Source organism: Physeter macrocephalus, chromosome 14 (assembly GCF_002837175.3).
Source record: "Physeter macrocephalus isolate SW-GA chromosome 14, ASM283717v5, whole genome shotgun sequence".
Lineage (NCBI taxonomy): Eukaryota > Metazoa > Chordata > Mammalia > Artiodactyla > Physeteridae > Physeter > Physeter macrocephalus.
This window is the reverse complement of record NC_041227.1, coordinates 57,634,997-57,648,569: the sequence shown is the minus strand read 5'-3', so window position 1 is coordinate 57,648,569 and position 13,573 is coordinate 57,634,997. Positions and strand designations below refer to the sequence as shown.

At 37.6% G+C, this 13,573-nt stretch overlaps 1 protein-coding gene across 13 annotated transcripts in view; it reads right to left on the bottom strand.

Moving 5' to 3' along the window:
- The window catches only part of MRTFB (myocardin related transcription factor B), a 201,477-nt gene that overhangs the window by 48,616 nt on the left and 139,288 nt on the right, over positions 1–13,573 (bottom strand). For 12 of the 13 annotated variants that reach the window (XR_003683183.2, XR_003683181.2, XR_003683182.2 and 9 more), the window contains 3 exons: positions 6,139–6,204; positions 3,999–4,054; positions 2,786–2,861 (listed from right to left, as the gene is read on the bottom strand). Coding sequence is in view for 6 of the 13 variants with exons in the window: in XM_055090870.1 (XP_054946845.1) it covers positions 2,786–2,861; positions 3,999–4,054; positions 6,139–6,204 (198 nt within the window). In the remaining 7 variants the exon portion in view is untranslated. Of the gene's footprint in view, positions 1–1,375; positions 2,668–2,785; positions 2,862–3,998; positions 4,055–6,138; positions 6,205–13,573 lie in introns of those variants that run through there. The other variant, XM_028499824.2, reaches the window with a different exon arrangement.

The following is a 13,573-nucleotide window of genomic DNA, read 5'->3' as shown; positions in this document are numbered from 1 at the left end:
TAAGGTCTATTAATGAAATTCCCTGTAAGTAACCTCAAGATTATCTGATGTTCTTCATTCTGTAGGTTAGATGGCCTGGCTGAGGCCCAAAGAGCACTGAGACCCCAAGCACCAATAAACTACCCTCCAGCACAGCTGATCACTTGTCTTTCTACCGGTTAAGTTATGTGCTTACCAAGTATCAATCTTGATTGTCTACAAAATAGCTCATCACTATTGTGACTGCTATTGTCAATACATAATTTAACCAGATGTTATGGGGAAATCATAAACTTCAAAAATAAAATGATTATTTCTTGGAAACCTGAGTTAAATGCTTTGGAATGCCTTGATAAAGGTAAGCCATTAAAAAAAAAATCACTGTCACATTACTTAGGGCAACTAACAACGGTAAAAGATTTGGGGAAAAATGATAAAATCTAGGATTTTTAAACTCTGATTGCTTTTCAAGCGTCTTTGAGTTTTGTTCCACCATGAATGGAAATTGTAGATGATGTACAATGGCTATGCTTTATACAAGAAAGATGTGAGCTCCATTTGTTAAAGCCTTCCCCGCACGTGAAGGTCCTACCCCTAAGTTGGAATACTGGCAAATAAATTCATGTTTCTATAAGTGGCAAATAAATTCATGTTTCTATAAGTTAAAATAACACGTATGCCCATCTCATTTTTATAATTTTCCTGTATAAACAACTCTGGCCCCAACCTTATTAGACAGAACCCTTCTAGCCACACAGGAAGATGATAGGTGGGGGGAAGTAGATCGTGCAAATCACTTTTAGGCTGATGTTTAAAAGCTTTTGTTAAGATCTAGGCAGGAGAGTCTTCTGCCTTTTCCTCTCTTCCACTGACATTATCCAAGTGATATCAGGAATGTTTGGGAAGAAAATATTCCAAAAGTAAATAATTAGAGGCTGGCGTTTTGGTATGCTTCTGTTCCTGGTCTGATTGCTTCATCATCTCCATGAGGCCGAGGCTAGGTTTCGGCTGCTGAACTTCAGGAAATAATTTAGACTTTTGCCTGCCAAACATCCAATTCAATCAAAATTGGGATAATGTTATAATAAGTTGGGGGTGGTTGAGACATTCTTTCTTACTTCAGAAGTCTCTACTTTAGAAGAGATGTCCTAAAAACATCACTTATGGTTCATTCATATACATAGTTAGGTTTTTAAATGCTGAGTAGTCTCTTTTTGGAAAAAGCAGATATGATTCCTTTTGATAGTTTAATGTATTTGCCTTAGTTTTAATTATATTAATAAAGCCTGTCACAGTTAGAAGGCAAGTGAAACAGACAGCATCGTTCCTACAAAAATGTTCCTTATAGGTCAAGATATTTTGAGGCACAGAAGGAGCCACTTACTAAGTTACTTACCAGCAAATTTGCTTCTCTGAAGATTCACTTATCCCTGACAGCTGGTAGCTGCTCCTGCCCTACCACTGGAGTTCTGGAAAAGCTTTTTTAGTCCAGGAGACTTCTGAGAAGTTCACAACCCAAAGTAGAGACAGGAACAGACCTCTCACCTCTTATCCCAGGCATGAAGATAGTTACATAATCATAGATTATTTGGATTAGAAGAGACGCTACTTGGGGTTATAGAGGCCAACTTGATAGTTGGAACTTCTTTACAACATCCTTAATGTGGTTTCAGCCTGTGTTTATTCCCTATCACAGCAGGCTATTTATTCCCTATAGAGCACTTTTCACAATCTGTAATTTATTTGTTTTGCCTGTGTATTATCTGTCTGTGCCACTAGAATGTAAGCTCCATGAAGGTGGGCATCCATCTGGCTCACTTGGGTCTCTGGTGTCTAGCTTGCGGGCCAGTGAACTAACAGCTCTAATAATGGCAACCGTATCACTTCTTGAAGATTTCACTTTGGACATATCTGACTGACCTTTATGCTGAGCTATAATCTAATACTCTGTAATATCAACCTGATTCTAATACTAACTCTAGCATTAGGCCAGAGAAAACAAATCTAATCTTCCTCCTACCTAATAACTGTCTCTAAATGTTTGAGAAGTTTCTGTTTCTGCTCCAGGTTTACCACTCTCAAGACTATCACAGGGTCAAGCTCCTAGTCTTGCTCCACAAATTACTCAGTAAAGCAAAACAATAAAAGAAAATGTAACTCAGGGATTTATGGTGGAGATACCAGATTTCGAGAATGCTGTTTTTAGAGAGAAAAACATCACGGCCTGAGCCACATGTCTCACCAAAGATGGAGTGGAACCGTCCTTACTAGCTTCGTAAGAGATGAGGCTCAGTCATCGAGAAAATCTGGTGGGTCAGGTGGAGCTAGTTTGTGATAATGGTCAGATAAAGCTGGATTCTTGTGGGTTAAGTAGCAACAAAGAGAAAATGTCAGGTATGGGCCTTGCCCCAGGTAGACATAACAGGGTCCAAGTCGTTGAAAATCTAGGGTTAGACTTGTGGCTATCATACCCCTTATGACTTAATGAGCAGGCGCACATCCCTCACTGATGAAGAAATTCTCTGGACCGAAAATGTTTTTCCAGAACAGTATGGTAGAGATACCTATAGCACCCCCCAGCTGGCGGGGAAGAGTCAGTCCATCAATTGGCTATTTGGAGAATCAAACCTTCCCCATGTTATCTAACATAACATTTTTAGCTTTGGGTCTTCATGTTGCTATCCAGTTTGGAGGATGTCAGCCTGTGGGGTAAAAAGTTATTAAAATGGGAATAAACAGAAATGGTGGAATTCTCACTTCTTTTCGTGAGAAAATGTAGCAAAAGAAGCAGAAATAGAATTTTTACCTTCTAAAATGTGCATCCTGACAAGTTCAGAACGATCTGGTCGGCTCCGAATCTTGTGCTTCAAAAAGTTTTCGGTCTTTAAAAGAGAGAGAGAGAGAAAAATTCTTACCATAAATTGTTTATGATTTATTGTAGTTTTACATTTTTTTCTCAAGGTACTCTATTTAAATAAATTGTGTACTCTTTTCATCATGATTTTGAGAGGAAGAGTAGAAATTAGTACTTTGAAAAACTATTATCCAATACATGATTTAAATTGCGGCCTGCAAAGTTGTACAGGGATTTGAAGTATATGCTGGTATAAAGTAAGCACTTTATAAACTTTTATTTTAAAACTTGGAAAAGGCAAAGGCTCATAATTTTGAAGATGACTTTTGAACAGAGGATTTGAACATTTAAATATCTAAAATCAATAAAATCTACACTTCAGGTCAAGTAAAAATCCATCTAAGATAACACATTTCCTAAAAATCCTAATGTATTTTCTGTGATGAATTCCTATCTTTAATCATACTTTCTTATTCAGAACTGTACTCAATTCTAAACAATAAGGCTTTAAAATGGGTTTTGTATTTTATAAGACTCTAAGAGATCATTATTGCATCCTGGGAAAATTCTTAAGGAATTTTTGGAACATGCTTATTTTCATATTGCATGATAGAAGTTTCCTCTAAAACAAAAAGAATAATGGCACTTTTGAAGAAAAATAATAAACACCAATTTAGTGTGCAACTATGATGGAGTCATTTCAAAGAATAAAACAGAGCTGAATATGGCAATATTCCTCATTCAGCCAAATTCTCCCACCCTTGGTCAAATGTACTGCTAACACAGACCCAGGAGGGAAACGAAGGAAGGATCCGGTGTCAGTATATCACTTGGGCTATCCGTCTGCAGAGGTAACAAATGGCAGAATTACTCCATCATTATTCTAAAAACTGTTGTTATGCTCCAAAAGTAAGAAAAAAGTGTGATTTGTCCTTTATGTACAACACTAGTTTACTAGTTTTAAAAGAACAAAATTTCAATGTCCTGTATTTTCTATAAACCTCCAAGATAAAACTACCCCAGGATATATTACTCTATATGCCATGTATCCTGAAAATACACTATATTTTCTCTATCGACACACGCAGGAGTAAGACTGTTACTTGTCCACAGGTACTTTAATACAAAAGAGAGAAGCAGAATATTTTCAACTGAAATTTCTTACTCTGGCTCGTTCCAAGCTTTTTATCTGCTCGTGGAATGCCGCTGGGCTCTTCAGGGCTGTGAGAGGAAAAGAAATCATTTCCGTGGTATAAATAGAGGAGTTAATACTTCAGTCAAATGTTACACCGTATCATGGTGATGTTTCCTCTTAATCTGATTAGTGTGCCTCTACAGTTCCATTTATTTCCTAGTTCCTTTAGGAGATCTGCAACATTGAAACCTTAAATATTTCAGAATTAAAATTATGTGTTTCACAAATAAAACAAGTGAACATTCACAACAGAGTTGTATATATAATGCACATATCAGGTCAGACTAGTTCCAGCCCATAGTTGGGGCAAATTACCATTACCAAGGGAACTGTTTGATGGTTCCTTAATAGGGCTTTGCTCTTATGGCCCTACAAGCTACTGGGAAAAGCCCACATGTCCTCAGGGCATTTAGGAGTGATCTAGCCTTGAACTTGAGGACACGCTGCAGTTCATGTCTAAGAGATCAGAGTTACCACCTACTGAGAACCCATAACACACTTAGCCCCGTGCTCTGTGGCCCGTCACAGTTATATTGCTGCTCATCATCACAACAGCCTGTGACATGGGTATTAGCCCCAGTACAGATGAAAGGCTCAAAGAGGTTAAATGAATTCTTGAAGTTATACATCCAGATGGTGGTCAAAGCGGGATTTACATCTAGAATTCTGAATTTGGCAGGTTCACGCTCTTTCTACCATACCGCAACGCAACTCACGCTAAAGACACAGTGATTCCTTGATATGTTAACTGCTAGTACATTATTCCAAAGTCCCAGAGAGAGAGAGGCAGTGTTTATTAAAACATCACATACCACAGTATTTCTATCAATTATCTTTGCAAAATCTTCTGTGTGTATGTCCACTGCTGTCTGATTACACCTTGCACTTATCACTATGGGCAGTCAGAGAATGTGGATGGAATGCAGGACTAGGTTTAACCTGGGCTATCACCTCCCAATATTGGCCAATCAGCTCTTGGTAACATTCTTTTCAATTCTGGTACTTAAAGCATTGCAAAGACTCACAGAAGTCCAGCCCAAACAGGTTTGGCCAGGGACCAGCTCCTAAAAGCAGACTACAGCTGGCTTCACAGTGGTATTTAAAGCACCACACTTTGATCCTGTTTGATTGGCTCATATCAGGAATGTAGTGGTGGAGAAATCTGGCAGATTATCAAACCAGCTTCTGATAAGTGGTTTTATCACAATGCTAGATTTAAAATATGTAGATACTCAATTAATAGTAGTTCAGAAGAAAAAGTTTTCACAGGGAAAAACATCTCCTTATCACAGAGAAAAATCGTTCCTTATCACAAACCAAAAGAAGGCAATAGCAGTGACTGTGAAGACCGGGAAGCGTAAGTGCATTTTGTAATTTCTTTCTAGTTTTTTAAGCCAAATAAGTTACTTCTTAGAGAAATCAATTTTTAGACAAAAATCCCAAAATAATGCTAACAGCCTATACAAAACCACCACTCTTCTCCTCTAAAATATAGAATCACCTCCAAATTTGGTGATTAAAGGTAAAGAAGACAACTTGGACAAATATTCTAAAATTAACAGACTCTCAAAAATGAAGGAATGAAGCCTAGAGCTAGTTGGGAAAATATCTGTACTTGGGTAAGAAAGATTTTATTAATTATAAATAGAATGTTTACTAGTCCTGTAATTGAGACACATAATTATACAGACTATACTATAGCATCAAAGATAATTAATTTGAATTAAAGTAGAACCAGGTTTTGAATTAACTTATCATGTTACTTTTGCCAGTATCATTGGATTCATTATCTAGAGTGATTATTTCAGTTATTTTAAAACTAAAACTAATGCTGAAGTTTGAAGTAAGAACTGATGTTAGCATAATTACAGAGCTTTAAAGGTATTCTTTGATAATATAAAATTCATGTCTATCTTTTAAGTTGCATCTGGTTTCCAAAATGTATTTTAAATGATTCTGTTAGGTTAGCAATGCTGATGCCTGGTTTTTCCTTATAAATTGTATATGGATTAAATGGATACCACTGAAAGTAGAGTGTGAAACAGCTTCTTCTTAGACATGCCCATTTTGTTACATCACATTAGAAATGACAGTGACACTTCAATCTTACGTGGCATGATGCCCTGGTCCACTAGTTGTTCTCTCGTCCTCCTTTGTTGCAGCCTCAGCTGGAGCACTGTGAAAAGGAAATAATCACCATTGGAGTTTACAGGCAACTGTAGGGTCCAACTTACAAAGTTCCAGAGGAGATACAATTAAGCTTACTTAAAAAGCTTATATTTCATAATTGAATAAGGATACTACCTGGCACCATTCAACCTGTCCAAAAAAAAATAAAAAATCAGTTTGTGATTTCTGCCTTTTGGGTGAACTCTGAAGTTCTCTCAGCTTATCTTTTGTTTAGTCAGTTAATAATCTTAAGTTGATGATTAAAGCTAAGTATTAGTTGTTTAAATACAAAATACAATCACATCGTACTCAGCAAATAAACAAAAATAGTTGGCTTATATATTCTTATTAATAAAAATAGAAATGTGAGATACCTTGACATTCCTTAGTTTTTTAAAAAACAAGTTAATAGCAAAAATGTATTTTAGGGAAATATTAATGTATTTGGAGGAACTCACTCCATCTGGAACAAATTTTAAACAGCTATAATGAAGGCCAACTTCATAATAAAAATTAGACTGAGATATTACTAATGACCCAAAGGAAAATTCCTGAATTAAGACTTTGAAGTTTAATAATCTTTGCAAAACATAACACTGCATCTCATTCCAGAAGTTCTAAGAAAGCCACAAATCAATTGGTACCTAATTATTTTAATTAAAAGAGTAAATAATCATTAAACTTGTAGAAAACAAGGTATACATCACAAAATGTGGAAATCCCGCTTGCCAAATTTAATAAAATATATTTTTTCCCCTAGATTTCTCAAGCAGATTCCTTTCATAGCATCTCTATGTTTTTGTCTGGAAAGTGAGCTGATTTCAAAAAAGAGTAATATATGAAGTAACTTTGAAAAATATTTTCCTTGGTTTGCCTTACGTTCAATTTTAAGTTTCCATTTTTAATTTTTCTTTCAAACCATGGGTGAAAACCAAGGTTAGGATTATTAAGGGTCTGCCTAAGGGTTGTCAATATGAAAAAAAAAAATTAGCTGTGTGTATTTCTTAAATGGTAGGGAAGGAAGACAATTTTTTAGCAAGGGCGTGATGAGGCTGGCTTGGACCAGCCTCAAACGCAAGGCACATAACGGCTCCTACTTGCAATTAACCCCAAGACCTGAAGATGCAGGGCCTGTGGCCCTCATATCCTTTGCTTTTTGCTTGCCCTTGTGCTGACTGCAGAGCAGAGCCCAATCTTAGATATATTTTAAATATATTTTCATATTCATTGCTAGATATGAATGTTATCCTTTATTTAATACTGAAAAAAATTTTATATGCTTCTTTTGGGGGCCACAAAGCTTCACTGACATCCCATTTAGAACTGAAGCAATTGACATAAGATTCTATTACACACAGCAAAAGAAAAACTTAGAGTCAAAAAAATATATGCACGTTTCTCACATTAAAATGTTTTGCGGTTCTCTAAATCAATTATGCTCTAACACAAAGATCTTTTCCCTGATAACTTACAGTTTATTGAGAATAGTATGTTCCCACTGTACTTTACTAGGAACAAAAATAACCAAGGAGATGACCTGTGGATCTGATAGCACCCAAATGCCTGCATACTCCGACATTCTTCTATGAATGCCGAAGTTAATTCTTGTCTGAAATCAAGGTGGTCATATTCAAGAGGCAGAATACCAAGAAAAGGAATACTGAGAGGAGAAAAGGGTCAGAACAATCTCTAGTTCAAAGGCTGACACTTCTGGAACACGGTGGTCCATGTCTGTTGCAGAATCTCTAGCAGTAGTATTTTTCCTTTCTCCCACGGGAGTCTTCAAAGAAAGGAGTAAAACAGAAAGGGTAATGAAAATATCAACAGCCTCTTTTTTGGTTTAAAACAAACAGAGCACCATACTAGTGAGACAAATGTGTCAAACACAATACATATTTCTAGGCGAATGGCATCTTGGAATGAGAGATACATTCGCAACAACATGATGACAACAGCTTGTTAGTCTTGAAGCATCTCCTGACTGTACGCTGGTCAGCTACCCTTATGCGCCTTCATAGCAGTCCTGTCAGCTGTATTATCTTTCACCAGAAATTGCATTTTCATGCTGTTGTGCGAAGGTATCTGTTGCCATGAGGGTAATACGCAAAATGAATGCATCTCACCAACCACCAATTGTTAAAATAAAACAAAACCATTGTGTTTTCCATCCATTTTTCTTCATGACAAAACAATCAATCCTATTTATTTCATACTGCTCGAAGGTAGGAGAATAATCTTCCCAATCAATGCTCTCATTGCCTATTAATTTTCCCAAGTAGCAATATCCTCACACTACAAATATTACTCAAAGCAGGTGTGGCAGGCAGCCTTCCCCGGGCATGTTCATTCATTAAGAGCCTATTTATTAGGTGTCTGTTAGTGACTGCAGGGTGTATGCATGGGATACATGGGAAAGAACAGCAGCAGCTGTGAATAGAAGGTCTGTTTTTAAGCAAAGACATTAGGAAGAACATGAATGGAAGAGGAGGCAAATAACTAGCCATGTTGTTAAGACTGCAGATTACCCAGCTTGATTTAGTTTTCATCTATTCCAAAAGGTGGGCAGCACGGGACACATTATGTAGACTATAAGGCACTATGCCCTATCGAGAGACTTGGTTACATTGCCACTTTTGGTCAATGTTAAAACACAATTATAGTATTCATTCATATCAAATACAACCAATCACTCGCAACCTGATGGAGGCTCTTCTGAGAACTAATGGTTATAAAAAGTACCTATCAGATAGGTACAGGCTCATGATTTTGGACTATAGCAAACTTCCTTTTACTCTTTTCCACTCATCAAATGAGTGGAAAAAAAAAAAAGTTAACACAATAAATGACAAGCAATACCTGTCCCTTAAAGGCAGACCACCCAGGCCGGGAAGAACAAGGCTTGAATGATGTAGACAGCTTAACTGTCCTGCAACACCAGAAAGCTAGAGCTGCCCAGAGCTGGGCAGAGCTTATCCAGACCGTGAAGGGGGAAGAGACCCTGAATAGAGAGGGCCTGACTCTTAACGATCATAGAGGCGTTCACCGTTGTGGGCATGTGAGCATCTCAAGATGCTTTATCAAGTTAACCTTGGAGACCATCTTCCTCCCTTTGCAGCCTCCAAACTCACGTCTGTGTGGAGGGCAGGAAGGCCCAGATCACCGAATGCTACTGGGCCTGTTGCACAGTTGCAGTTCTTAAGACCAGTGGATAACCCGGTAGGCTGGCTGATCCCTGGAAACCTGACATACTCTGCACACGTTCACGAGACTGCATTCCTGTAGCCACAAACAGAAGACCAGACGCTGGTCCAGCACTGCTTTCCTGTGGCAGCAGCGGGTGGTGGTGGTGTATGGCTGCCTAAGAAGCCAACCTCGGGGCAATGGCCTTGTGTCTGAAAACAAACCTGAGAGCATTCGCCCCCGGTGCCTTGCTGAATTGATAAATTGTGCTACTGGGCTGACATCATAGCTTCCAACACATTAGGAAACTGACTAAAATTCAGCAACTCCGTGGCCATCTTACAAATAATTACATGCCAGAAAAGAAAACATGTAAATCTACAGAATTCTGGAAGGAAAAAAAAAAAAAAAGAGTTCAAAACACTCAGTGAGTGAGCAGCTACATCCTTTCAGAAAACAAAGGACACAGTAATAATGGCATTGAAATAGAATTCATGTTACGACTGCTCACATTTGAACATTTTCAAAGAATGTCTATCTTTGAAACATGTAGAAATGAAAATAATCCGATACATGGACCTAAGAAGTTCTTACGTTTAAAATGGGTGGGGTTATACCTGTTTCATTTTCTCAAAAAGGTGGGGGGGGGGTGGTGGCACACAGGTGTTAACAGCATATCTCATTATACAGCTAGCACTGTATTCTCTGTGCAAAAACCGTTACCACAGGCTGAGAAGTCTATGACAGCTCTGTGTTTCCCCATGACAAAACTCACAAGAGGTACACAAAGGACCCCCATTAACAGAAGGAGATGAGGTTACAGAGCCATTTGCTTACCCTTTGTGTCACATCTTTCTTAAATAGCCTGAGTCCAAAGTTTTTATTTTTTATTAAAAAGAAAATAAATCTCTTTGCCTATTAAAAGAGTGATATATGTTCATTACAGAAAATAAGGAAATTTTAAAAAGAAGGAGGAAGAAACCAAAAAAGAAAATCACCAATAATATCATCAACCAGAGAGACATACAACTACTGTCACCATACTGGTGTATTCCTCTGTCTCTTAGCTAAGCATAATTTTTGATTCTCTGCTTCTACATACTATGATCGCACTGCACAATGATAAACATTCTTGTTATTTCAATGGCTACATAAAATACTCTGTTGAGTGGACATGCATAGTTTACTAAATATACCCCTATTATTTATCACTTAGGTTGTTTCCAATTTTTGCAACTACTATAACTAATGCTATGGTGGTTTTTTTGTGTATAAAGTTTATTCCTTATTTTTAGTTATTTCCTTAATTCCTAAAAGGAGGAATATCCCTATGTGGTCCATATAAGGCATGGCCATAAAGTAAGGAGACTAATTTGTATGCAAACCATCATCTTTGAAATTATAGTGGACGTGTGAAAACATGGATACAGACTACTTTATATCTGTTGCATTTAGAAAAAAAAATTTTAATTAATTTTTGAATTTTTCCAAGATGATGTGTGTTATTATTTCTTAGGGATAACATTCATGGTTTCCAATTACATTTCAACAAGAAAAATGCATATAATTTTGAAAATTCTACTTAAGTGTTATGCCTTGTTACAACAGACAAAAACAATATTCTGTCAACATAAATGTTTTCAACTTGCTCTTTTTTTAATACAAGAAAAGTAAAAACTTAATTTTAACCACCATTCTGAAAAATGAAAGGTAGCTCATCTAATGGCAAAGAGGAAATGTCATTCTTATTCATCATCAGAAATAGTTTAGAATTAAAAAGTATCATCTCGGGCTTCTCTGGTGGCGCAGTGGTTGAGAGTCCGCCTGCCGATGCAGGGGACGCGGGTTCCTGCCCCTGTCCGGGAAGATCCCACGTGCCACGGAGCGGCTGGGCCCGTGAGCCATGGCCGCTGAGCCTGCGCGTCCGGAGCCTGTGCTCCGCAACGGGAGAGGCCACAGCAGTGAGAGGCCCGCGTATGGCCAAAAAAAAAAAAACCATAATCATCTCTTAGTTCCTTTCCCCTGAATCTTAAATGGATTAAAGTGCTTTTAGAGCAAAATTTTAGGATTAGTTTCCAATATTAAAAACAAAACAACCTCAAAATAGAATAATGTCTTTCACATAATATTTACACCCCCTTCAAAATTTTTAGCTGCTTTTTGAACCAAGATATGTCTTTTCTCTTTTGTTTCTATAAGTAGAATGTTTGAAATGTTTCCATAATATGACATAAAGTGCCTTTTTACTCTAAAGAAAAAAACCCACATTTTGCAGCATTTTAATAACATATAGCAATTTAGCATGAGTTGAACAAGCCAAAACAGAGCACAGTTTTGGGCCAGGGGATTTGCAAGGGGACATCTGAGGAACGTATATAACAAAAACAAGGCAGAAACGACACTTTCTGGGAAGCAGTATGGCAGGCAGCCATGGTCTTAGAAATTCTTTATAAATCGCTAGCTTCAGTTATGGGGCATGAAGGGGGTGGGATGAGTGGGGATGGGGCGTGGGGGTGCGGCTGAGCAGCTGCCTGCAAGTCAAAGAGAAGATCTAATGTATATTATTTAATTACAGGTGACACTGGACAGAATAAACTGCAGAATCATGAGGGGAGGAAAAAACACCCCAAAACCCTGAGCCAGTCAAGTAAAGGCTGGGTAAACCAGTGGCAAAAGCAAAGATGGGAAACTGAAAAATACTCTAGAATTGACTATGTATATTGACTCTGAAGATAATATTAGGCAAAAAACAGACCCTGGTTTCAGTTTTAAAAAATTTGTTTAAAGATGTCTGAGTAGTTAAGAGAATGAAGTAGTTGTACTTCGGCAAAAATTTATTATGCATTGTTTAAAGAGTGCTAATTTAGGGGCCTGGTCCTATAAAAACAAGACAATTTAGGAAAGCCAACATCTTCATATTATCTTTTGAACTTAGATACAGGAGGGATTAACTGGCCCCTAAGTAATACCTTAGAACAGTTACATTTGGGGGCCCCATTCAACCCTGATTTCAGTGTTCTATCAAGCAGCAGTTCAGCAGTAAAGTTTACAACTGCATTTGTTCAATCAGGTAGGGGCAAATGACATCTTGAAAAAATCTGTATCAAAAGAGCAAAAGACTGATGGACTACTTTTCCTTTTCCTCAGAAGTAAATATTTAAAAAGCTGGTGGTGGTTATTATTATTGTTACTGCTACTACTTTAGATAATCGGTGAAGATAACCACTTTTTTTTCCAAACATAATACCATAAGGATTAAAAAAAAAAACTTTTTTAGAGCAGTTTTAGGTTTACAACCAAATCAAGAGGGAGGTACAAAGATTTCCCATACACCCCCTACCATCAAACATACTGAGCCTCCCCATCATCCACAGGATTAAAAAAATTTAACTCCATAAAGATTCCCATATTTTTAGTTCTTTGCTGTGAATGGGTATTTTGTAGTCACAGGGTAAGTAGTCACATCCTGAAGGCTTTCCTTCTAAGCCTGGGATTCAGAAATATACAGTATATGTCCACTAACACCTATATTTAAAAATCCATGTTTTGGGCTTCCTTGGTGGCATAGCAGTTAAGAATCTGCCAGCCAAGGCAGGGGACACGGGTTCGAGCCCTGGTGTGGGAAGATCCCACATGCCATGGAGCACCTAAGCCCGTGAGCCACAACTACTGAGCCCACGTGCCACAACTACTGAAGCCCACACGTCTAGAGCCCGTGCTCTGTAACAAGAGAAGCCACCACAGTGAGAAGCCCGTGCACCGCAACGAAGAGTAGCCCCAGCTCGGTGCAACTAAAGAAAGCCCGCGCAGCAACAAAGACCCAACACAGACAAAAAAAAAAAAAAAAAAAAGTTTAAAAAAAATCCATATTTTATAAAGTTTTTTCTATTTATTTGTTAAAATAAAAGTGACACATGCACATAAAAAAGGACATTAAAAAAAAGTGAAAGATATTTTCTTAGATCAGTCTCCCTAGGCAAAAGAAACAAAAGCAAAAATAAACACATGGGACCTAATCAAACTTAAAAGCTTTTGTACAGCAAAGGAAATGATCAACACAACTTACGGACTGGGAGAAAATATTTGCAAATGATGCGACCAACAATATCCATAATATACAAACAGCTCATAAAACTCAATATCAAAAAAAATCAAACAACCCAATCAGAAAATGGGCAGAAGACCTAAATGGACAT